The sequence below is a fragment of the Hyaena hyaena genome, unplaced genomic scaffold (genome assembly GCF_003009895.1).
Source record: "Hyaena hyaena isolate Hyena2069 unplaced genomic scaffold, ASM300989v1 scaffold_1166, whole genome shotgun sequence".
In the NCBI taxonomy this organism is placed as follows: Eukaryota; Metazoa; Chordata; class Mammalia; order Carnivora; family Hyaenidae; genus Hyaena; species Hyaena hyaena.
The window spans coordinates 437,647-465,312 of record NW_024081797.1 but is presented as its reverse complement, the minus strand read 5'-3'; the positions used below and the strand labels follow the sequence as shown (position 1 = coordinate 465,312).

Sequence of the window (27,666 nt, the reverse complement as noted above, 5' to 3'; positions counted from 1 at the left end):
TACATCTCCTTTCTCAAACTTTCTAGAACTTATATTGGCATAAAGTAACGTGTGTTTTAAAAGAATATATATAGTTGAATCCCATCATTCACACTTGTAGGAATTCAGTAAGTTAAATTGGGATACCCTGTAACTTGCTCAACTCCATGTAAAGATTTATCTTTTTTACAAAAAGATCCTCTGTACCTTTATTATACCACTCAGAACATCACTCAATAGTCTCCATCTAGCCATCATTCTGATAAGTATATACGGACTATTGGTTTCTCGTGCAACCTTGATCTTCACATTAAAAAACAAAACTACAACAGGGACCTGGGATGTAATGCAACTTGCCCTAGTTAATTTTTGTTTTTGGCTTGCTTTAGTAAAATTTAAATGGCTTTCTTAATCTCTGAATACTGCCATTATAGTAATCTATTACAGATGCCAGAAAATACTCTGGAGGAGCCTAGAACTATTTTTTTATTTTTTGAGAGATAGAATGCAAGCCAGGAAGGGCAGACAGAGAGGGAGACACAGAATCCAAAGCAGGTTCCAGGCTCCGAGCTGTGAGCATAGAGGCCAACACAGGGCTTGAACTCACAAACTATGAGATCATGATCTGAGTCAAAGTCAGATGCTTAACCAACTGAGTCACCTAGGCACCCCAGCCTAGGAAGAGTTTATAGTGTGGACTTCTCAAAATATAACCAAACTCCTAAACACAAATGCAACAGAAGCTTAACTAAATATTAAGAGAATATAAGATATGTAGAGTACGTACTTAGTACTTCTAGTCAACCTAGTATTTTTGTTTGTTTGTTTTTTGAGTTGATAACATTCTTGATGCTTCTGGAAATGGAAACCACTGCAAGTAATTAGGAGGGGAATATCCTCTAAGTCCTGTTAATTCTACTTCCTAAATCTCTCAAATCCAAATACTTGTCTCCATCATCATAGTCACTGCCCTAGTCAGGGCAGCAGTCTTTAAAAATACACATTATCACTGGCTGTACCTGAAGATTTTCTAAGCTGTATGAGTGATAGATAATTTTATAGAGACTTTCTAGATTCTCAAAACATATTGCTTCTTTACACCAGTAGCTAATATTGTATGTCAACGATACTAGAATTTTAAAAAACTACTTCCTAAAACTGATCTGATAGAAACACTACTTTCAATCATACATCAGTCATAATAGTTCTCATTTCCTATTTATCTTTCTCCTACTTAAAGAGAAATTGTGGACCACCTTAAAGTACAAACAGCTCTGGGTACCAAAGGAACAATTCAAGATACTGGTATGGTATTAAAGAATTACTCCACTGATTAACCCAACCTACTTGCAAATTACTCCCCTTCCTTTGCTTTTAACAAAATTTAAGAAATTCTATACTGGAGTTATCAGCTGACACACAAACATAATTTTCAAAGACAACATTATTTGACTTTTGGTAAATAACTCTTGAGTTAAAAAATCGAAGTGACAGTGCCACATAAAAATACTTCTATTTGCATCTACTTATTTATGTAAACAAGATTTCAGCACCACTGCCTCAGTTGAGGCCCTATCTCTTGCTTATGTCTTCCCAATTCCTATTTTTCTGTCTAATGTACGCTACACTATTATCAGATTTTTTTCCTAAAGTTAAAATATAACTTTCATGGAAACTTATTAGTAACCTGCTTAAAAATCTCTCACAATTTCCCTCCACCATTAGATTTTTTAAAAAGAAAAAAAAAATGCAAACATCTCAGGCCGGTGGTATTCAAGGCTTCCCACCACTAATCCCAATTTACTTCCCTTTCTACATTCCTACTCCACCCTCTCCCCGAAACTCACCCATGTTGCAGGTGACACTACTCACCATATCCCAAACCACCTCACCCTTTCACTCAAGAGGATTCCCTCTGTCTGGATGGCCCTTCCTATCTTTCTTCTTTGCCTGAGACACACCACAAATGCCATGTTCTCTGAGCAGCTTTTTGGAATCCCCAGATAGAATTAATGGCACTATTTACTTTCTGACAATCATTAATGGAGCATCCATGCTAATTTCTAGAGATACAAAGATGAAGAAGACAAGAGACTGTCACAGTCTTGTGAGGATGGAAAAATTGTCTGATAAATTACCATACGTTGTTCACACTTCTAACAAGAAGTTATATCACCGAGCTGAAGAACACAAGAACAGATGGCTTGTTAGAAGGAAGGAATAGAAAATGGACACTGACAAACAGGTTGAAGTCTCCCAGGAAGAATTTAACCCTATTAAATAGTATAGCTAAGAGTCAAGATATATCAAAGTCAAGTATAGCTAAGAGTCCAGGTCTAAGATCAAGCTTACAACAGTGAGTGGTTAAGAATGTGGGCTCCAGGGGTACCTGGGTGGCTCTGTTGGTTGAGCATCCAAATCCTTTTTAAGTTTGTTTATTTAGAAAGTGTGAGTAGGGGAGGAGCACAGAGAAGGGGAGAATCCAAAGCAGGCTCCACGCTGTCAGTGCAGAGCCTGACATGGGGCTTGAACTCACAAACTGAGATCATGACCTAGGCCGAAATCAAGAGATGGACACTTAACCAACTGAGCCACCCAGGCACTCATGATTTCCAACTCTTGATTTCAGCTGAGATCATACTCAGAGCCTACTTAAGATTTTCCTTCTGCCCTCTACCCCGCGGTCGCTCACGCGTGCTCTCGCTCTCTCTCTCTAAAATGAATGAATGAATGAATGAATGAATGAATGAGGGCTGTAGGTTTATGCCACCTAGTTCAAATCCCAGCTCTAACACTTACATATTTACATAACACACTGAACTTTCCTAAGCTTCTTTTTACTCAAATGTATAATGGGAATTACAATAGTGCTAACACCTCAAAACAACCTAACATTGTTCTATGAAATGAAGCAATGCACATACAATACATAGCCCAGGACCTTGTTTATAAGTAACTGTTATCTACATAAGTGTTAGCTTCTTTTATTACCATTAATAGCTATTATGATATACTGCCTTTTCTGAAACACTAACATTTTTCTGTTATATAATTTCTGAACCTCAATTTTTTAGTTTGCAAAATGGGGAGACCAATTGTCTTTCTAAGGTAATAAGTCTTGTATTATGCCAGGCATATAATAAATACATGAAAATATCTGTTCTTGGGGCACTTGGGTGCCTCAGTTAGTTAAGCATCTGACTCTTCATTTCAACTCAGGTCATGATCTTATGGTGGTAAGACTGAACCCGTGTGGAGCTCTGTGCTGATAGTGGGGAGCCTGCTTGGGATTCTCTCTCTCCCTGTCTCTGCCCATCCCCTGCTTGCACATATGCACATCCTCGCTTGCTCTCTCTCAAAATAAATAAACCTTAATAAAATAAAGAAAACATCTGTTCTTTGCCCAAGTTAAATTAAGATACTTACATATACACATTATCTCCATTTGGCTGGTATAGGCAGTAATCAAGGGTTAAAATAAACCACCTCCTATGGCAGTGGTTCTCAACCTTGGAATTATTGGAAGAACTTTAAAAAATTCTGGTGCCTGGGTTCTGTGCCCATGGATTCTGATTTCATAGGTCTGGAGGTGCAGACATTTTAAGTGCTGCCAGGGTTGAGAACCAGGCCCTAAGGTCTAAGATAACAAAATGAGTCATTAGGCAGTAGCCTTAATGTTGATGCACAATCCAAAAAAAACCAACCACAAGCTAAGTATAGTTTGTTATTTTTGTTTTGCCACAAAGAGTAAAAAAGAGCTTAACTGATTTTCATGTTTTAAAAGATATGAACTTATCAGATAAATTAAACTTTGGAAAAACATCTTAGGGAACAATTCAGGCATATTCTTTTAAACTTTAAAGGGTTACTTGGACTGAAAACAACTAATTTTCCTCTCTGAAAATTTCTCCAGAGTTTTACATGTTCACTGAGGAGTAAACTTTCAGAAAGCAAAACCCTTCGTTATGGGGTTCTCAAGGAATAACTGAGCTGGTTTTTCAGAGCTGAAAACTGTCATCACTTTATCTAGGACAGTGTTAAAATCACGTTAGGAGTTTGTAAAATGTCAATGTGCAAAGCCACACCCTAGTTAAGTGCCTTGGGCTCATTTGTTTTTCTTAAAAACAGCTTTATAAAGGTATACTTTAGACACAAAATACAACCACTTAACTAAAGAGTTCGATGATTTTGGCCAATGTATGCACTTGTATACATGACAAATATATAACCACCACCACAATCATAAGAACATGCCCATGACCCCAAGGTTTCCTTTTGCCCCTATGTAGTTTTCCTCACCTGGGAAGCTACTGATCTAGATTTCATTTAAATGGAATCATGAAATTAGGAGTCGTTAGTGTCTAGATTCTCTCATTAGTATAATGCATGAAATCCATCCATATTGTTGCTTGTATTAGTAAATCTGTTTCTTTTCATTGCTGAACAGTATTCCAGTGAACAGATGGATATCTCGCAACTAATTTATCTATTCACTAGTTGAAAGACATGTGGGTTGTTTCCAGGTTTTAGCTATTACGAATAAAGCATTTATGAACATTTGAGTTCAAGTCTTGTGTGAAAACAGACCTTCACTCCTCTTAATATGTAGGAAGGGACTGCCAAACCAGATTGGCATGTGTATGTCTAACTTCATAAACTGCCAGCTGTTTCTCAAAGTAGCTGAAACATGCTGCACTCTTACTAGCAGTGCCTAACAGCTGCAGTTTCACCACACTTTTTCCAACACTTAGTATTGTCAGTGTTTCTAACTGCAGCCATTCTAGAGGGCTTGTAGTGGTATTTAGTTTGGTTCACTGTAGCTTTAATTTGCAATTCCCTAGTGACTAATAATGTTAAGCATCTTCTCATGTGCTTATTTGCAATTCATGTATCTAACTGGTGAAGTATGTTCAAATTCTTTTTCTCAAGTTGTCTGCCTCCTTACTGAGTTATTTAGCAAAAATTCTTCCTAGTCTAGGCTTGCCTTGTCATTTCATTTACAGCATCTTTGAAGAAAAGTTTAATGAAAATCAATTTTTTCTTTTAAGCTTCATGTTTTTATACACTCTACATTTTTCCTAATCCCAGAACACAAAGATTTTCTCCTGTGTTTTTCTCCAGAAGTTGTATAGCTTAGGTTTTACATTAGGTTTAAAATATACAATTCAAGTGAATTTTTGTGTAAAGTAAGGGTAAAAAGTACATGAACATTAACTTTTTATCTTTACTTCCCCATATATAAAAATTTTTGTGGGTTCATTCCCAACTGTTTTTAGGTAGGATAAATCTGATTACTGTTGCTCTACCTTGGCCAGAAGTGGAAGTCTGCTATTTGTTAATATAAGCTCCCCAGGTGATGGATAGTCAACTGTTTTAGCATATTTATTGAAAACACTATCCTTTTCCCCACTGAATTACCTTGTACCTTTGTCAAACAATATATGTGGATCTTTTTCTGGATTCTATATTCTATTGATTTATATTTCTATACTTAACATCAGTACCACACTATCTTGAATACTACTGTAGCCTTAGTTTAAATCTTACAACATTAGTTTGTTTTTAAAAAAAAAAATGGTTTTTATTCTGCTAGATCTCTTGCTTTTCTATGTAACTATCAGAATCCCCTTGTCAAATTCCATAAGAATGGCTGGTGGAATTTTTATTGGAATTGCATTAAATTTCCAGCTCAATTTGGAGAAAGCCAGTCTTTAAACAATAATGATCAAAGAACATAATGTATCTCTCAATTTACTTAAGGCCTGTATTAATTTCTCTTCATGTTTTACAATTTTTACTGAATAGGTCTTACATATATTTTATTAAAGTTATCCTTACATATTTCATATTTTTGATGTTACTACAAAAGGTAGTTTTGTAAATTTCAATCTACAAGTATTTGTTGCTAGCATATAAAAATCCAGTTCATTTTTCACATTGACTTTGGAGCCTACAATCTTGCTAATAAGCTCTCCTTTTAGTTCTACCAGCTTTTTTTGTAGATTGCTTTGGGAATTTTCTATACACATAAGATCATATCTGCAAATGAATATTATTTCACTTTTTTTAAATGTTTATTATTACTGCAACAGAGAGAAACACAGCATGAGTGGGGGAGGAGCAGAGAGAGAAAGGGAGACACAGAATCCGAAAAAGGATCCAGGCTCTGAGTTGTCAGCACAGAGCCTGATGCAGGGCTTGAACCCACGAACTGTGAGATCATGACCTGAGCCAAAGTCGGACGCTTAACCGACTGAGCCACCCAGGCGCCACAAGATTAATTCATACTGTCCTACATATCTGTTGCTCTGTTTTTGGGTTTTCTCCATGTCTCATTTTGGATAGTTTCTACTGTCATATCATTAAAGTTGCTGATTTTTTCTTCTAAAGTATCATGTCAGATACTGTGATTTTTCATCTCCAGAAATTCTATAAGGGTTTCCCTCTTTTTGTAAAGATATCCTACTTCTATCTCATGTTTATGTTTTCTTTTATCTTCTTGGACATATGTAGCATTTGTAATATTTTTTGTGATAGCTATACAACACTCCTTGTCTATTAATTCCACCATCTCAGTCATTTTAGGTTTGTTTCTATTGACTGACTTCTTTTAGTTATGACTTTTTTTTTTTCCCCACATATTTTATAATTTTTGATTGGATGCTGGACACTGTGGATATTACTTTGTGGTGCACTGGATTTCTTGACTTTTTTGAACAATGTTGGATTTTGTTCTGGAGATCAATTAAGTTACCTGAAATCAGCTGGATGCTTTCAAGGTCTGCATTTAAGCAGTTGTTAGGGCAGTCCACAGCGAACTTTAGTCTAGGGATAATTTAGACCCATCACCAAGGGGATAGAGTTTTGAGGCCTCTTCTCTACACCTTGTGTATTACAAGGTCTTTCTATTCTGGCTGATTCAAGAGCATGAATTGTTCCCAGGCTTGTTATTCTGAATGATTTTTTTTTTTTTTTTTGCATACTTCATTTTTGGTTGTTCTTTCTACAATCTCAGGTAGTTTCTTCACACACATGCACAGATCAGAATTCAATAATCAAACCTTAAGGAGACCCTTCTGCAGATCTCCAGGGCTCTGTCCTCTATCTTTGTGTAACTACTTCTACTCTGTGGCCTCCTAAGACTCTGATCTCTTTCTTGTCTATGCAGTGATATCTCCAGACTCTGTATGGGTTCCACCTCCTTGGACTATGGCCCAGAAACTTCCCCAAGTTAAGCAAGCTAGGACAATCAAAGGTTTACCTTGAGTTCTTTCTCATAGTTTACCACTGCTTATTATCCAATGTCTGAAAATCATTTTTTTTTTTTTCTGGATTCATTCCTGTTTTAGGAGGGTAGGTAAAACCCTGATTACTGTTGCTTTATCTTGGCCAAAAGTGGAAGTCCACTATCTGTTAACGTAAGCTCCCCAGGTGATTCTAATGTGGTCAATTTTTAAAACCAGCAAGTCAGTAGCTTTGATTTCCTTAACAGAAAATTTCAAGATAGCACAAATTTTTTCTGAGCTACTAAGTCTTGGTGAGATTTGGAAGCCTGTGTCCCAGAAGTGTCATGTCACTATTACCTAATAAATTTAGAGAAACTTTTCACTAAAACAAATGCCAAATGCTACTTTGCAAAGAAACTGAGAAACCATTACTGTTTGGAAGAAGTTTCATATGAAGATGCTTAAACTAAAATATCTGATAGAAGATACCACAAAAGCATGGGGGTATCTTCTATCAGGAATAATTTGGAAAAACTATCCTCTTCCTGAGGCATTTCAGAAAAGCTCTATTTTTAAAATTTTTGTCTTACAAAAGAAACCACTCATAAAAAAGCATGTTCAGTAACAACAATAAACAATATAAAGTCAAATAGTCACAGAATTCTATTAGTGTGACTTTCAAAAGCCATGAATCTTGTAAACTAAATAAGAATGTTGCACAGCTTATACAAGCAAAACTTTAACTCTCAGTAGAAAATAAGAATATCTTCAGTACCAGTAAATTCCATTTCTATATAGAGGTTTCTTCCCATCCCTCTAGATACCCCTCTGAAACTTACCCTTTTCCAAGTAAGACCTTGGAGCCCACGGTGGGTCTTCTTCAGCATAAGGATCACTATACTCGACCACAGCTGCTTCTTCTTCTTCATAATCTTCTGGGGGAGGAGGTGGAGGGGGGGATTCATCAAAGACTGGTTCTTCCACAGGCGGTGGTGGAGGTGGTGTATCTGAAACTAAGAATGTATCAAGCTGATAACAAAACGACATGTTATGCCAAGTTCAAAATTTCCTATCCAAGCTTCTATGTACATAGTATATAAATCTAGACTTGAAAATCATGCTCTTTCAAAAACTGAGTGGGCAAGGGAAGGCTCCCCACCAACTATAATGTTCCAAATCTCCAAGCATGACTTTCTCCTCCCTTTGGGTCAGGGCTGATGAGTTTAGCCAAAACAATTACTATTAAATGAACCTCTTGGAACTTGTTTATACTAATACATAATCCTCTTTTTCGAAGAAAGAGATAAATACAATATAGTTTGGCTTTACATTGTATCAAAGGAGTGGTGGTTATCAGAAACATTACTAATTTGGACATTTATAACCATATTTAATTTATAATAGATTAGAATGTACCAGTGAATAATCAAATATTAGTAATCTACATTCCTCTCAATTTTTTCAATAGCATTTTACCAAATTAGTGGGATGGAAATCACAAGATTGGATAACTTCATCCATGAAGATGCTTGTGTTTGCTATTTTTTATATATAGAGTTTCAATAATTCAAACTAATTTATGATACAGAATTTCTTTCTTTAAGCTAAATATCCAAGAGTGATTTAAAAATCTCCTTGTAGAGATCTGCTTCCACTGCTCAGGTATCAGCATGTAGTAACATCTAAAAGATTATATCCAAACTCAGGGAACTCAAAGCTTTCAAAATGCCTCATAAATAAATAAGCACAGCTCAACAAAATAAACTGAGTAAAGCTGCATTTATCAGCTACCCAATTTTATTTACTAATTCTTATTATGAGGTATCAGTATTGTTCCTGTGAAATCTTCTGAGCAATCTTGTTTACTTTCTATCTTTCATCTACTGATTCAATCAAATGAATTTGAGAAGACTGCTGATATCTGGTGAGGTTAAGCCACATCATTAGCCACAGGATAATGATAATATCATCATATTCTGTCCTATTCCAGTATTCTCCCACCTGCTGCCTCTCTATTTCCCAACCTATCCAATTTATGCACTTCAAAACTTTACTTATTAAAAATAATTCTTGGGGACACCTGAGTAGTTCAGTTGGTTAAGGAGTCAACTCTTGATTATGGCTCAAGTCATGATCACACAGTTTGTGAGTTCGAGCCCCATGCTGGGCTCCACACTAACAGTGCATAGCCTGCTTGGGATTTTCTCTCCTTTCTCTCTGCCCCTCCCCACCCCTCTCAAGAATAAACAAACTTTAAAAATCCTTAGAATTTAAAAAAATAAAAAGTAATTCTTTGTGGGTGCAGGGTGCCAGGGTGGCTCAGTTGGTTGAGCGTCCAACTGCTGATTTCATCTCAGATCATGATCCCAGGGCCGTGGGATCAAGCCCTGCATCAAGCTCCATGCTGAGCATGGAACATGGTTAATATTCTCTCTCTGTCCCTCTGCTCCTCTCCCTTACTAACATACTCTGTCTCAAAACAAAAAGAAAAATTCTTTTAGTACTAGCGGGTTTTTTGAATAAGCAAAAAATATAGATATGTGATTCAGCATATGTTTTATGACAAACTGCATATGGTTGGGGTAAGAATCAACAATATAAACAATATAACCTATTTGCATTAATACGGTAAAGAAATTGATTTTAAACAATTACACAAAAACAAAGATCCAAAGGAACACTGTCTTTCAAAACAATCACCTTGAGAAATTATACTAGAAAATTACTCAAAGATTCTGCCACTGCTCATTTTTTACCTTTTCTTATAATGACTCAGAGTTAGTGTAATGAGACTAACATAAGCTAGCGTTTTTTTACTTAAAATGTTCCAATTAGTCAGCTAGCACTTTATATAATACACTATTTCATTTAATCTTTACCTTGGGAGGTGGTGTTTTTAATCCTCATTTTATGGATGTGGAAACTGGTTTTCCAGGATTAAGTACTCCTGCACTAAATTAAGTGGAAAGCAGGAATCTGAACTTCAGTGCCTATTATCTTAAAAGATACACTATGGGAAGAGATCAATTCGATAACTTGAAAGTCATGTTTCATTATTAACTCATTCAACAAACATCAACTGAAAATTTACTATGGCTAGCTACTCAGCACTAGGACAGAACAAGAGGCTGAAGTCATAGAGACACGGACAAGCAAATTTTTACATATAATCAAGTGTGGTAAGTGCTTTAAGTCTTTATGGAAAACTAAGGAATAGACCAAAACTCTTACCTAGGTCAGGAAAGGCTTCCTGAATCTCAGAGTTAAGTAAGAGTTAATGGCCAGAGGGTAGGATGAAGGTGGATATTTCACATCAGATGTAAAGAAAAAACAAAACCAAAAAAAAGATAACACAGTAGGAGCTCTTCAAAAAACTGCCCAAAGTTCAGTAGGAAAAGGCATGAGGAAGTTGAAGAGGACTAAGCAGGAAGGGCCTTCAACAGTTTGAATTCTATCCAAAGAGCAATGGGGAGCCACAGAAGGATTTTAAGAAGAATAACAGAATCATAGCTGCACTACTTAGCCCAGTATACCTGGTTCCAATAATTCGACTGTTCCCAAACCTCAATCTTATTACAGACTAAATATCTGCTACCACAGAGTATCTTCAAAATACTATACCTGAAAACAATGAAGATAACTGCAAGATAGGTATGTATCTTTCCAAGGTGAATGTTTTGAAAAAAACAACATTCATTTGAATGTAGAACTCCTGCTCTGTCTGTAAACTTGCCACAGCTCACCTCATATAAAATTTTTATTTTTATACATTTTTAGGTGAGAAATGCATATTATTATTGAAAGAAAGAAAAGACTGTCCCAAAAAGCAATCACACTATGATAAACATCGGAGCTGCTCAGGGTTTACCTTCCAATAAACAGAAGTTAAACAGACTATTTTCTTTCAGAAGCTAGCAAACAGATGCAAAGGCACCTGAAAGAGATACCAAGCCCTCAGGCAAGTAAGACTGGATTATAACCAGTTAAAATACAACAAAGAACTGTGTTTATAAAAAGGGGGCATTTAGTTAGCTATGGAAGCACAAAAAAACAAACAAACAAACACACACCAGGACTGTGTCAGATGCTTCTCTAAGTGCTGGGGAAATGGCCAGGCAACAGAACAACCAAAAATTCCTGCTCTCCTAACAGCTTACATTCTAGAACTGGCAATGCCCATTTCCAAAGAAGTAGGAATCCTAAGTAACAGAGTGCTAATATTCCTACCCTACTGGTGAGACCATCCCTGTTATGAGATGCATACACTGGGCTCCTTCATACTGACAGCATTAACATTTTCATTAATGTAATTCCCCTCATTCAGATTCCATGCTCATCATGCAACCTTACAATTGTGATGTGGGCTCCTTGTGTAGACTGCTCACAAAAAGAGAATTCATCTATCATATGGACTATGTTCAATGGTCTCTTTACCAGCAATTCCTCACTGAATGTTGATACAGGCCTCCTGCTTTGTAGACATCAGTCTCCTAAGCTTCCTTAATGCTCCCGTAGGAGAAGACTGAATATGTCAATAAAATTAGTTATCTGATCCTGCATGGCTCAACACTAGACCACAGACCAATGTAAATTCACTGCCAATCTATGAGGTCTTTTGGAAGACAGTCTGGCAATTTTGGTCCCCTGAGAACTACCATGGCATGGCCATTTTTACACCTGGAATCCCAAGACGGGAAGATTCTCAAGCTGGCCATAATACACTATAACTCCAGTAATAGGAAACTAGGCTACTACGTGCTTGAGCAACCCAGAGAAAAAGATGGGATATCTGAGGACTAAAGACCATCTCCTTGGTTAGGTGTGGTCTTTCTGTTCTTCCATGTACTCTATTTTACTTTTGTATTATCTTCACTACCAGTTTAAATTATCTGAAAGTAAAGAACTTCATCTTATTTTCTCATTCACACTAGCTACTCACACAGTGACTTGTTCATAATACTCAAATATTTGAAGTATTAGCGAATGAATGACTATTCAGCCAATCATATATAAAAGACATTTTATGCCTATAATCTGATCTACAGCATAAAGAAGACATAAACTTACTATTTTCTTGGACTCTGGCCACAAATCCCATTAAAGGTAACTGAGGAGTTACCTGTAGGATGGAGGGAGGAGGAGGAGCAAGAGATACTGCAAAAACAAAAAAGGTGTGGAGGATAAGGGGTAAGGGCGAGTTACATTAAAAGGAAAGGATAATACAATAAAACAAACATGTAAGGAGGGAAACCACTATGTACCAATATTTTATAAGCTATCTTAAAGATCTTCTTTTAAGGGTCATCCATTAACACAAAAAAGTACAAAGTATTAGGGGAGTTTTAAGAAAGTTTCAAAACTTGCAACAGCCATTTATTATATACAGATATATACGTGTTCTAACACGTAATGGCAAACTGATCTGGTCATATCACTAACATGTCTTCTCAAAGAAAGAATTTCTTCAGATTATCATGAATAATTTGGTTCTCAGGATTTTAAAGGTTACAAGTTTAAATATTCATCAATACAAGAAAAAAAAAACCACTGCAACCCAACAGCCTAAATTTATACTTTTCATTACTTCAGTAACAAATTATTAATTGCTTCTTCATTCATTAACTAAACAAGTATTTACTGACTTTCTAATAAGCAGTAAGCACTTTGCTAAGACACCAGTATCAAAACCATTCTAAAAAGTCTGAGTCCTTGTAATTTTTCATAATCCCAATTCATATAAAAAAACACTGGCCTCATTCAATTCATTCTCTCCTCCCCAAGGTGTCTTTCCGTCTATCTCAAACACTGGTACAGCACCTAGCACTAGTCAGCCTTTAACAAATGTTTAACATATGTAAATAAACCAGATACATGCCCCAAAATTGCCCAAGATTAATTCTACAGTTATAGTTTCCTTCAGAATGGGTATTAAGTATGGTATACATCTTTGTATAAAATGAGAACACCTTTATTAACTCCAAATTACAGTTAAGACTAGTACAACTAAGGGGTGCCTGGGTGGCTCAGTTGGTTGAGTGTCCGACTTTGGCTCAGGTCATAATCTCATGGTTTGTGAGTTTAAGCCCTGTGTTGGGCTCTGTGCTGACAGCTTGGAGCCGAGAGCCTGTTTCAGATTCTGTGTCTCCCCTTCTCTCTGCCCCTCCCATGCTCGTGCTCTCTCAATGATGAATAAACATTAAAATAAATTGTTAAAAAAATTAAAGATTATACAACTAAAAAGATGAATAAAAGTCAATGCCCTCAAAGAGATCACATTCTAATTGGGAATAAAAGACAAAAAAAATAACCTTAACAATGTTTGTGCAAGAGGCAGCAGTGGTAATGGTGTGGTGTGATGGTGACGGGGGTACAGGGGTGGAATAGTGGTAAGGAAGGCAACATAGAAATTACCTCTGAGCAGGCACTAGAAGAAACAGGAGTTCAATACACAGACAAGAATGAGAATCAATAGCTGAGAACCAAGTGACAGGCAAAGGCTTACAAGTATACAACAGCATGACCAGTGCAGATGACTGGAAATGTTTCCTATGACTAGCATAAAATGGCCCAGGGAGAAAATACAAACCTGTAAAAATGAATGGATATGAAATAGGGAAGTATCTTAGGTGAAAGAGTGCTTAGTGGAAAGAGACTGGACTTTAAAGTCACTCAACGTCAAATATCTGATTTACCACTTCCTTGTTGTTGGAACATCAAGGAAGAAAAACTTCTCTGAGCCTAATCCATAAATGTAATAAAAGAGTTTTACTTTACAGAGTGATTGCAAAGGTTAAAAAATATTAAACTAATGCATGCAGAAAGCCTAACACATGACCTGGCACACACACACACACACACACACAAATCAAGGCTGCATCAACAGAAGAAAAGGAGAGAACTCAGTAACAGTGTGAAAAAAGTGCCACTTGGTACTTTTCGTAACTAAGGAACATATATAATGTAGACAAGAGTTATCAGTTTATCCTGAAGACTATCTAGACGTAAGGGACACAACAGAATAACCCTAGATATGGGCACCTTTCTTTTTATAACAGAGACCTTTTGATTAGGTTTCCCCTGAAGTCATACTTCTTGATAGTAAACCCTTAAGTTGTGTGTCTCCCACTTGCAAAGGCTTGAAACAATTTGATATGGTCATAATACCCTGTGTTTCCAAATTTGGAGGAAGAAGATGACATAAAGAACACAGAAATAGCAGAGACAAAGCTGATAAGAGAAAAAGAACAGCAGGCAGCAACTGGCACTTCTAGGAAAGCAGAAATCAGGTATATGTCCCTATCAAATAAGATGAAATGCTCCTCTTCTCTGTTAGCACCAGTCCCAACCTCTCCGAGAACAGAAAAGCAGGTAATTTCCCACTTCAGTTATTGTTTCTCATCTAAATTAAAAAAAAATAAACTTCTGGTACTAAAGAATGATTAGGTGCTTAACTTAGAACACCTTTTTTGTAGGCAGAGTTTATTATTATTTTTTAGGATGAGTATGTTTTATTTTTCTAATTATGAAAGTGAAAACCTGAATCCATATTGGTTTTAAGAAGTCCACTAACAGAAACCCAGGTAAAACGCAATCCCAAATCTTTCTAAAACAGAACTACTTTATAGCAAAACAAGTTAGCTTTTTTCCCAAAGCCAGTCCATGTTAAAAAAAAAAAAAATCCAGTTCCAAATGGAGTTTACAAAGGCCATCCCAAATGCTACTCCCCCCCACCCCAAGGCAAACTTTTTATGTGATGGTCCAAATTAATTCAGATACCACAGCATTTCCTTTCTGGACCACATTAAGATTTTATCTGACCAGAACTCTTGTAAACCAGAACATCCTACTTTAAACTCAATTTCTCGTCTTTAGAACCGAACAGAAAATGAACCATTCTAGATTTAAGCAGGAATCTGATGAGAAGAATTATTTGCAATATTCAGTTCTAGTCCTAGGCATGTGGTGAACAGGGAAGGGCAGGAAGTAACTAGACACTTAATTTCACTCCACTTAGTTAAGATGATTCTTCACATGACAAGACCCTTTTCCTATAACCAGCAAAATGTTTCCAAACTTAGATTCAGTAATTTTACGTTCAAAATATACACACATGATGTTAATGTGAAGAGATGGCCTCACCAAATGACTGAACCAAATACACACACAAACACGCGCGAGCGCGTGCACACACACACACACACACACACACAGAGTAAAAGGCTTTGCTAGCAAACCAAACTTACAGTATGAATCTGTGCTGACGAAATATACAGGCTTTCCAAGCATGACCTTCCTGGTTATTTATAAAATCCTTTGGAGCACAGTCTTCGAGACTTATTGTTTTAAAATGTCCAGTTCAAAGATTTTTGAAGGGCGCCTGGGTGGCTCAGTCAGTAAGGGTCTGACTCTTGGTTTCGGCTCAAGTCATGATCTCACAGTTCCTGAGCTCCAGCCCCACGTCAGGATCTGCATTGACAGTGTGGAGTCTGCATGGGATTCTCTCTCTCCCTGCCCCTGCCCAACTTGTGTGTGCATTCTCTCAAAAAATAAATACATGAACTTTATTTAAAAATTTTTTTAAAAAGTTTTGAAAAATCGCTTAGGATTTTAGATCTTATTTCTACAGATATTTATACACAGTCTTCGAAAAGCAGACAAAATAATAATCCTAAATACTACTACTAAAACCATTAAAGAATACCACCTTTAGAAATTATATTCATCTGACAGCCCATTCAAGTTTAGTTCCTTGAATTTTACACTGCAGTGAGAGAAATGATTTAAATAATTCATTTTAAGAGTGAAATGTTTTCTGAGCACCTGGGTGGCTCACTCAGTTGAGTGTCCAACTTCGGCTAGGTCAGGATCTCACGGTTCGTGAGTTTGAGTCCTGTGCCAGGTTCTGTGCTGACAGCTCAGAGCCTGGGGCCTGCTTCAGATTCTGTCTCCCTCTCTGCCCCTCCCCCACTCATTTTCTTGCTCTCTCTCAAAAATAAACATTATAAAAACAGTGAAATATTTTCTAAACATGAATAGCAAGGAGTATTTAAAAGTGAACTTAACTAATGATAGATATTAAAGAGGCTTTTTTGATGGAAAAGAATATGATTATCAAATAATTATCAATTCTGTAGTCTCAGAAGGGTTAAAAGAACTGGATCATTGTTGTTATTACTTTTGAACCAAAAAAGTCATATATAAGATGTTATGCCAAGAAAAAGTAGCAAATTAACAGTTTAAAAACATAACTCGTGTTAATAATCAGTGTAAAGGGCCTATCTACCTGGCTTACTTGGTCATCTGAAAATATATTTAACACTTTTCAGTTGTTCCCTTGCTTTTTTGTTCTTAGAGTAAGCATTCTCTAACAAACACTAAAGATTGCCTAAAATAAGGATTTGAAAATAGCTTCTTGCTACTGCTTTTTTATTCACACTCTGCTAAAGCCCACCACATCTGCATTCTCTGGAAATTTAAAATGAGTAACTTAACTATCATTTAGAAAATACATGTTATTGGCTTCTCTTCTGTAATATCACCAACCCAATATAATTTTTTCATTGTTTCTTTTTAGTTGTTTTCAATAACATACAGTGGTTAAAGCTTGGCATTTTCCCTGTGTAAAACACCACAGTCATTGACAAATTCCTTTCTCATACAAACTATATACAGTCACATTTCTTGCAACCAACATTCCACTTTAAGAATTAGATTTTCTTTAAACCTTTGCTGTAAGAAAACATGAGCAGTAAAATACAGGATATCTATTAACAAAGGTGTTGGTACTTATATACATTATTGATTTTTTAATGTTATGGACTCATTATGTATCCCTAAGTTCATAGGTTGAAATCCTAATGTGATAATATTAAGAGGTGGAACTTTGGGAGGCAATTAGGTCATGAGGGTGGAGCCCTCATGAATGGAATTAGTGCCCTTATAAAGGAGATCTAGAGTACTCCCTCTCTTTTTCCACCATGTGAGGATATGAAAAGATAGCAGTCTGCAACCTGGAAAAGAACCCCGGAACTTGACCATGTTAGCACACTGATCTCTGACTTCCAGCTTCCAAAACTACGAGAAATAAACTTCTGTTGTTTATAAACTACCCAGGCTCTGTTATAGCAGCCTGGACTAAAGCACTTACCAAACGAGGTTTATATATGTAAATGTACAAATGTACACACACTAAGTGTGTGTATGCACATACTTATTTACCACCAAAGTGCTTCATATTGAAATTTAAAATAAAAACTGTTAACTTGTGGTTACCTCTATTTGTTTCAGTGACCCTCTTTGCAGCTGACAAGATGAATGATACATTGGTATTTCTATTTCTTTGGCTACGGCTACATTTTTATGAAACAATGAGAGCCAAAGGGATTTCAGTTATGCCCTGATCAAAGAGTTCCTTTCATGAACTTGCTTCTGAAAGAATCTCATTAGAAAACAATTATTGTACCCTTAGGATCATTACAAAATACTTATTGTACTCTTAGGACTTGGCACTAGACACTGGGTGTTCCATATTTTAATACCGATGTTTGGTTGCCTTTTCAACTCACACCAAATATAGTAACAGTGCTGCTAGATTTCCATCTCACAGAAAAACACACTGAATTTATAGTCACATGAATCCCAGCCTGTCAGCTCACTCCTTCAGAAGTACACATCCATTTTAAGCCTCTGTTCGTTAAAAAAAAAAAAAAAAAGGCTCATATAAAACACACCTAATCATTTTGTTAAATCAGGGAATTAGCTTCTTGAGAAAACACAACACACATTTTTCATTTTAAATATTAATAAACAGGGATGAAGGTAAGACCCATGGGAATAATACAAGACACATATAATTTTCTAAAGCAAATAAAAAGGAGCACCTAGTAGCCTTAGGACACTGGTTTGCAAAGTATGAATTCTTGAAAAAAAAAAAAAGCTTTTCAAAGAACATGCTTTAGTAAAAATAAATTTTAATTCAAAAAAAGCACTATGATTAATAAACTAACAAAGCTGTAGTCACACTCTTCAAACAGGTACCAAATCCCTAGAGATGAAAGGCAGAACTTAACAGTAGAACATTTTTCTACTTTAATACATACTTTCAAATACATTAAAATCAGATTTACAATGAAAGAAGTACTGAAATATATATATAAAACACATTTAAGTATGTGTTCAAACAGCCTTCATATAAATTCCACCAACAGTTCTCATAAGACCAATAGTTTATACATGTAAATGTACACAAAAAGAAGTAAATATCCTTATACATATTTCCTGAATATCATATACACTTGCGTAATCAACTGTAACAGTGAAATGTCTCTCAGCTCCATTATGAACTAGCCATTTCAGACTGACACCACTCTCTCAAAATTAAACTTGAGCATAAGGGAAGGTGTATGGGCCATAAGCAGTATTTGTCTAGACTTCCAAGGAAGGCCACAGAGAGACCTTACCTTCAGTAGAACTATGAAATAAGCCATATCTACTAATAAGTTAAAATTTAAAAACTGCATTTAGGTACAAAAATAAGTTTGGCACACATGATTTAAAAGCAGAATGTAAGAAAAAAATAGGCAATTTGTCAAAATTAAGCTCAAAATGAGTTAAAAAGAATGGCACAGCAAAAATCAGTAAGTGTAATCAAAGATGGCAGCAACAGAAGTATATTTCAACTCAGGCAATTGGTAATCACACTACAGTGTAAATATGGCATTTAATCTGTAAAGAGGGACCCAAAAGAGTGAAGGGATTTGAGTAAAGGAACAAGGGGTTCATTCTATATTCAATGGCTATTGGGGCACCTGGGTGGCTCAGTTGGTTAAGCATCTGACTTCGGCTCAGGTCATGATCTCAAGGTTCATGGGTTCGAACCCCACGCTGGGTTCTGTGCTGACAGCTAGCTCAGAGCCTGGAGCCTGTTTTGGATTCTGTGTCTCCTTCTCTCTCTGACCCTCCCCTGCTCATGCTGTGTCTCTCTCTCTCTCTCTCAGAAATAAATAAAACATTAAAATAATTTTTTTTTTTTAATTTACATTCAACGGCTACTGAGCACTATACCCAGGATAAAACTGTATAAAAACTGATGAAGTCTCAGGCTTTCACAGGCACCTCACATCACAACGTGGGTATCCTCCTTACCCCCAACTCCCCAACCTCAAAAAGGAGACTAGGAGAGCAAGAGAAAGATTTTTTAAAATCCGAAAGTAGGTAGAGGGTGCCTGGGTGGCTCGGTTGGGCGTCTGACTTCGGCTCAGGTCATGATCTTGTGGTTCATGAGTTCGAGCCCATGTCAGGCTCTGTACTGACAGCTCAGAGCCTGGAGCCTGTTTCGGATTCTGTGTCTCCCTCTCTCTGTCCTTCCCTCATTCCTTCTGTCTCTCAAAAACTGAATGTTAAAAAAAAATTTTTTAAATAAATAAAAGAGGCCTAAGGTACTCATTTATATATTTAAAAAAATCTGAAGGTAGGTAGGATAGTATGATAGAAAAAACATGGAACTCAGAGGCAGACGACCTAAGTTCAAATCCTAACCTGACATCACCTCAGCCTCAGTTTCTTCATCTATAAAATACAGATGAAAAATTATCTCATGATTAGAGGAATCAAAGGAGATAATACATATAAAAGCATTTATCTAGGGGCTCCTGAGTGGCTCAGTCAGTTAAGCATCTGACTTCAGCTCTGGTTATGATCTCACAATTCATGGGTTCAAGCCCCATGTTAGGCTCTGTGCTGATAGCTCAGAACCTGGAGCCTGCTTCACATTCTGTGTCTCCCTCTCTCTCTATACCCCTCCCTGGATCACGCGCTGTCTCTCTCTCTCCTCTCTCTCTCAAAAATAAATAAACATTAAAAATAAATATACTGCAATCATCTAGAAAGAGGATCAAATTTCTTTTAAAAAAAATTTTTTTTAATGTTTTTTATTTGTTTTTGAGAGTCCGAGAGAGACAGCATGAGCAGGGGAGGGTAAGAGAGACAGAGGGAGATACAGAATCCGAAACAGGCTCCAGGCTCTGAGCTAGCTGTCAGCACAGAGCCCGACGGGGGGCTTGAACCCATGAACTGTGAGATCATAACCTGAGCTGAAGTCAGATGCTTAACCAACTGAGCCACCCAGGTGCCCCGGACCAAATTTCTTCTGCATGACTCCCAAGGAATAAGGTTTCACCAAAAGGTAGCCACGGTTGACTGGTTTCAGGGCTTATCAAAAATGTAATGGGTTGTCCCTTAATATCAAAAGTAATCATACACAGACTTACTGCCCTCTTGGCAAAAATCCAGAAAAACACAGTAAGTTGATATACCATGTCCATAATAGTCACAGTGTCTAATATTTGCTTTTACCTTCTCTGGGGAAGAAGTAAAAATAATGATTGCATATGATTTTAAATATGTGCCAAGTTAATTTTTTATACATGGTGCAAATGAAAGATAACTATGATATCTGGATCAATCTGTCCAAGTCCCAGCTTTCCCATTATAGGTTTGGTATGAGACTTGAATAAGACAGTATAACTACCTAGCACAAAACAGCTTCAAAAATATCATCCCTCCTTTACTATGCCACTTATAAACTATGTTCATATACACTCAATTTTCATTATTTGGTATTCACAGAGCAAGGATATTTGATAAAATAAGAAGGAAATACTGTTCACCACAATATTATTTTTAAAAGCAAATAATCACCAGCACAATCAAAAAGATTCTGTTGAGAAAAATTAAGTTCTACAATTTTATATGGAAACTATGTACTGATTTAAAAAATAAAAAGAACTGGATGATACAGTATTAGCAACTTTGCAGTCATTCTTCCACTCATTCAACAAATAGTAGTAAATACCTATTATAGGCTAGTCATTTGTAATTAAAGGTTTTTTCCCTCTGTAATTGAAATTTTAAATAGGTATATTCTATAGAATGCAAAAGGAAATCTAACCTGGATTCTGGCTATAAAAAGGTCCTCCATTCATCTGATTCTGAAGGCTTGTTTGTGAAGTTATGGAAGGAGGGCGTCTATAGGGCAACGAGCCCCCTATTGTTGGGGGAGTATGGCGAGAGGCAGGTCTATTCATGCTGTAGAACTGAACAGGATGACCTGGAAAAGGGACAGAGCATAAATTTGCCATTAAAAGAAAATTATCTCAGACAACAAAATGCTTTATTATCTGGATCTTAATAATTATTAAAAATAACAATGTTTAGCTAATTTAACTGCTATCTGACAAACATCATACAAGACCACAGCTATTGCTCAGCTGACATATCAAAGTGCAAAGCAAGAGGGGTGCCTGGGTGGCTCAGTCGGTTAAGCATCCAACTTTGGCTCAAATCATGATCTCACGGTTCATGGGCTCAAGCCCTGTGTCAGGCTCTGCACTGAGAGCTCAGAGCCTGGAGCCTGCTTCAGATTCTGTTTCCCTCTCTCTCTGCCCCTCTCCAGCTTGTGCTCTCTCAAAAATAAATAAAATTTTTTTAAAAAGTGCAAAAGCAAGAAGGTAGGTAAATAAAACTAGGTTTAGAAAAACTATGGTCTAAATAGATTATTAATTAATATAATTTTATTAAACTAATAATTTGACAGGGTTTCAAAATCATCAGTTAATTAAAATTTGTTGCTTACTTCCTCTTCCACTCCACCAAAATGGCCACTAAAAACTAAACAAGAATGACATTTGGAAAAGAAAAAGAAAAATGTGTGATACACAGTCTTATCCAAAATAATAACAACCACAGTAAATTTAAGGTAGAAAAGCCAGTTCATTTAAAGGAAAACAAAATATTTCAGCAAAAGGTCAAGTGCCGTAATTCCAAATCAAATACATCTTTATTCAGTCAAAACCCTCCATGGGGCACCTGAGTGACTCAGTTGGTTAAGCATCTGACTTTGGCTCACGTCTAGATCTCACTGTCCCCCAGTTTGTTCCACAGTTCCCCACGTCGGGCTCTGTGCTGACAGCTCAGAGTGGACCCTCTTCAGCCTGTGTCTCCCTTTCTGTCTCTGCCCCTCTCCCACTTGTACGTGAGCTCTCTCTCTTAAAAATAAACATTAAAAAAAATTTTTTTTTAAAACCTCCATCTTCAAAGCTAGATTATTTTGTCTTAAAATTACAGCTTGGAGTGCCTGGGTGGCTCAGTTGGTTAAGTGTCTGACTCGATTTCAGCTCAGGTCATGGTCTCACAGTTTGTGAGATGGAGCCCTGTGTCATGTCGGGCTCTGTGCTGACAGCAAGAAGCCTGCATGGGATTCCCTTTCTTCCCCATTCTCTCTGCCCCTCCCTCTAAATAAATAAATGAATAAAAATTTTAATTAGAGCTTAAGCAATTTACAATTATAAATAAAGCTAAGATACAAAAAGTAAATCAAAATATATCTTATTTGTAATACCATCTCTGAACCTATACATATTTATTAACAATTTCACTCAACTGTGCTAAGAATACTTCAACAGGTAATGCTAACTAAAGACATTCTTTATTAATCTTTCCAATTTCTTAATGCAATCCAGTTCCTAAATTTTATCTTGACTCCACTTCCAGTTAACATCATTCAGCTGAAGGCCTACTAGTACAAACAGATCAGACAAAGCACTAGAATACCCAGGAGAGATCACTCCCGTAGACAAAAAAGGAGGGGAGGAAACAGGAGGAGAGAGAAAGGGAGGGAGAAGTGAGAGGGGATGAAAGGGGAAGGAGAGGAGACATAAAGAGGAAAGGGGCGTCTGGGTGGCTCAGTTGTTGAGTGTCTGACTTCTGCTCAGGTCTTGATCTCATGGTTTGTGAGTGGGAACCCCACATCAGGCTCTATGCTGACAGCTCAGAACCTGAAGACTGCTTCAGATTCTGTGTCTCCCTCTCTCTCGGCCCCTCCCCTGCCCACACTCTGTCTCTCTCTCTCAAAAAAATTTAAAAAACAAAAGGAAAGAGGAGGAGAAAGTGCAAGGAGGAAGGAAAAGGGGAGAGGAGAAAAGAAAAATACTTCTGGTAATTTTTCATCTTATCAAGGATTGTAAAAAGGGTTTACATGACTAAAACTAGTCTTCAGGAACTCCAAAAATTTATCAAACTTGGATTCATATGAACTCATATAAAGAATACTCAATAAAATACTTATAAATACTTATAAAAGTACTCAAGATCTGCTATATCATTTAATTTTACATATGAAAGGCATCAAAACCTAAAAATCAATTATGTTGTATAAAAATCTGGAGTATTCAAGCTTAAACATAATCTACTGTCAGGGGGCACCCGGGTAGCTCAGTGAATTAAGTCTCCGACTTCAGCTGAGGTCATGACCTCACAGTTCATGAGTTCAAGCCCTGCGCTGGACTCTGTGCTGCCAGCCTGGAGCCTGGAACCTGCTTTGCATTCTTTGTCTCCCTCTCTCTGCCCCTCCCCAGCTTGCACTCTGCCTCTCTCTCAAAAATAAGTAAACATTAAAAAAATTTTTTTAAACATAATCTACTATCAAGCCTCTGTAACCACGATAAAAAAATATCAAAACATATATACTAATAAATTACTTTAAAGATACATTCTGTCATTTGAATCACCGGATACAAATACATTACTGGCATTTTAGTAATTATTCTGTAACAAACTGAGACAAACTTAAGATCTTCAAGTTAAAAACTCTTGATTGGGGCGCCTGGGTGGCTTAGTCGGTTAAGCGTCCGACTTTCGCTTAGGTCATGATCTCGCGGTTCTGGGTTCGAGCCCTGCGTCTGGCTCTGTGCTGACTGCCAGCTCAGAGCCTGGAGCCTGTTTCAGAGTCTGTATCTCCCTCTCTCTCTGACCCTCCCCTGCTCACGCTGTCTCTCTCTCTCTCTCTCCTAGAAATAAATAAAAAAATATTTAAAAAAATAATAAAAAATAAAAACTCTTGATAATTGATGCCACTATGAATTTTACAGGTTAGATCCAATCTAAAATCTCACGTAAGTCATCAAAAATTCAAAAACACTACTAAAGACACTCTACTGGTACCACTAATAAAGCATTTATTTTGCTTTGGGGGTAAAAAAGCAAACAAAACTACAATTTACTTTTACAGACCTAACTATAAAACCTAAAACTAAAAAGTTCTGGGAAAAAACAGAACAAAATCTTTATGACCTTGCATAAGCTAACAAGTTTGAAAGTATGACACCAGGGGTGCCTGGGTGGCTCAGTTGGTTAAACGTCCAACTTCGGCTCAGGTCATGACCTCATGGTTTGTAGGTTCGAGCCCCGTGTCAGGCTCTGTGCAAATAGCTAGCTCAGAGCCTGGAGCCTGCTTCGGATTTTGTGTCTCCCTCTCTCTCTGACCCTCCCCTGCTCACGCTGTCTGTCTCTCTCTCTGTCTCTCAGAAATAAATAAAACATTAAAAAAAACATTAGAAAGTATGACACCAAAAGCACAATTCACGGAAGAAAAAAATCAATGAACTAGACACAATCAAAATGAAGAACTCCCCTTTTAAAAGACACCAGTAAAAGAATGAAAAAATAGTCACAAATGGAAGAACATATTTCCAAATCATATAATTGCTAAAGGACTTGTATTCAGAAATAAAAGAATGCAAGTGATGCCTGTGTGGCTCAGTCGGTTGAGCATCTCACTCTTGGTTTGAGTTCTAGTCATGATCCCAGGATCATGTGACTGAGCCCTGTGTTGGACTCTGCACTGAGTGTGGAGCCTGCTTAAGATTCTCTCTCTCTTTCCCTCTGCCCCTCTCCCACTTGTGTGCACTCTCTCTCTCTCAAAAAAAAATAAAAATAAAAATAAACAAAAGAATTCAATAATAAAACAAACAACCCTATTCAAAAGGTGTGTGAGGGGAGCAAAACATTTGAACAGACATTTCATCAGAGAAGATAAAAAGATGGCAAAGAAGCAAATGAAAAGATAATCTACATCATTAGTCATTAGGGAAATGCAAATCAAAGCCACACAAGAAACTATTATACACCTATTACAATGGCTACAGTTTAAAAGGGAGGGGGGGGCGCCTGGGTGGCTCAGTTGGTTAAGCGTCTGACTGCAGCTCAGGTCATGGTCTCAAGGTTGTTGGGTTTGAGCCCCACATCTGGCTCTGTGCTGCCAGCTCAAAACCTGGAGCATGCTTCAGATTCTGTGTCCCCCTCTCTCTCTGCTTTTACCTGCTTGCGCTTTATCTCTCTCAAAAATAAACAAACATTAAAAAAAATTTTTTTAAAGCAAACTGACAATAGCAAATGCTACCAAGTATGCAGAGCAACTGGAAGTCTCACACATTGCTGGCTGGTGGAGGTATAAATTTTTTAGCCACTTTGGAAAACAATTTGACAGTTTCTTATAAAGTTAAACATTCATTTACCATACAACCTGGCAATCCTACTCCCTAGGCGTTTACCCAAATGAACTGAAAACTGCCGCTCACACACACGTCTGTGTGTGTGTGCTTATGGCAATTTTATTCATAATAACCCAAACATGTAAATAATCCAAGGGATAAACTGTGGTACCTCCAAAGGATAGAACAACTCAGTAATAAAATAATGAAGGGGTGCCTAGGTGGCTTAGTCGGTCAGGCGTCCGACTTTCGCTTAGGTCATGATCTCGCAGTTCATGGGTTCGAGCCCCGCGTAGGGCTCTGTGCTGACTGCCAGCTCAGAGCCTGGAGCCTATTTCAGAGTCTATGTCTCCCTCTCTCTCTGACCCTCCCCTGCTCATGCTGTCTCTCTCTCTCTCTCCTAGAAATAAAATAAAAATATTAAAATAAATAAATAAAATAAAATAAAATAATGAAACATGAAGCAACACGGATAAATCTCAAATGCACTGGCACCAAAAAGGCAGACCCAAAAGGCTACATATTATATACTTCCATTTACAAGATAATCTAACAAAGTCAAAACTTTAGAGGAAAAAAACAAAACGGATCAAAGGGTTGCCAGGGGCTAGGAGTGAAAGAGAAGGACTGATCACAAAGGGAGCATGGAGGAAATTTGAGGATGACAGCACTATTCTACATCTTGACTGAAGTTGTGGTGACATCACTGTGTACATCTGTCACAGAAATACATGCCAAAGAGGGTGAATTTTACTCTATGTAAATTACACTTTAATAACAGAAGAAAAGAAAAAATTACTTGATGATTCAAAAACTGTATAAAAGAGGTTATATTAATACAAAATGTTATTAAGGCATTTACCTTGCTTTTTGTTAAGAAAAACTGTAATTATTCACTTGTATAACAAATGTTTATTCAGTGCAGACTCTGAACCAGTACCTGCTATTAAATTATGATTTTATTACTAAAGTGTTGACTCTTAGATGGGAGTGATTTGTTCTTTCTGGCCTACAACCAACTTCAAGATGTATTTTTTTACAGCACTCATGCCGGAGTAGAGTAAGATTTCTAGATTTAACTAGACAGTCTGGCCTAACAGAGTTGCATAGATCAAAGTACAATCTATGTTTACATTTGTACACTATGGAAAGCTTTTCTTAAAAGTTCTATTATAGAAGCTATCTTATAAAACACCATCCAAAATCCATTTAGCTAAAAGTGTCCTTTACACAAACATCTAGTTACAGCAGCAGAGCTAGTGTGATGCATATCCAAACACACACATTTTTAAAATAAAGAATTTATTTACTAACCAGCATCACTATTCACTTTGCAAATGTATTTTGTAGAAATTGAACCTTTTTCCCTTCCCCATCGAAGCAGATTTTAGGTTGCAATTTTAAAACACTAAAACACCAGTCAACTTTAAGTAACACTTAAGAAAACCTGAAATTCTTAAAAACTCCATAGTCTATGTGTTTCCAGTGCTACTATAAAAGACTTACAGAGACATTCACTGTGTTATATCAAATACTACCTATAAATTATACCTTATGCCTTAGAATTATTTTCATAGACTTTTCTATTTGTTAAAGACTTAATCTGAAACAATAATTCTAAAGACAACTTCTCAAAAGTATACAGAAGATGGCTCCATACTAAATTCACAAATCTCTAGTAAGTGAAATTCAAGCAATAAAAAAAATGTGTATTTGTGTTACTCTACTGGAAAAATGTTTGTGAACTTTATTTACCCTGATTTCCTCAGGAAATCTTGTGGTCACATGCCATTTTCTAGGTAGTCCATTATTCTTCAGATTTTACACACACACACACACACACACACACAACCACAAACAAATAAACAAAAGTCATAAAGCCAGAGTTCCAGGTAAAAGAGCCAGATGACTGGATGTGCCTGCCAAGGAACAAGCCATACTCACCTGTAGGGGGAGTGGAAGAGACAACAGGGGGAGTTGGAGAAGTGAAGCCATCAGCAAGGGTCTGGGCACCCCCAGCAGCAGCGTCTGGGGCAGTGGAGGAAGGGACAGTAGCAGGAACAAGAGGGGCAGGGGCAGATGCAGAAGTAGCAGGAAGGGGGGGAGTACCAGCAGAGCCAGCAGGGGCTGAGGGG

General features: G+C 37.0%; 1 protein-coding gene across 8 annotated transcripts in view; it reads right to left on the bottom strand.

Moving 5' to 3' along the window:
* The window catches only part of ABI2 (abl interactor 2), a 139,722-nt gene that overhangs the window by 4,956 nt on the left and 107,100 nt on the right, over positions 1 to 27,666 (bottom strand). For 2 of the 8 annotated variants that reach the window (XM_039222597.1, XM_039222598.1), the window contains 4 exons: positions 27,476 to 27,658; positions 21,154 to 21,312; positions 12,273 to 12,359; positions 8,045 to 8,218 (listed from right to left, as the gene is read on the bottom strand). In XM_039222597.1, the coding sequence (XP_039078528.1) occupies positions 8,045 to 8,218; positions 12,273 to 12,359; positions 21,154 to 21,312; positions 27,476 to 27,658 (603 nt within the window). The remainder of the gene's footprint in view (positions 1 to 8,044; positions 8,219 to 12,272; positions 12,360 to 21,153; positions 21,313 to 27,475; positions 27,659 to 27,666) is intronic. The other 6 variants (XM_039222599.1, XM_039222600.1, XM_039222601.1 and 3 more) reach the window with 3 other exon arrangements.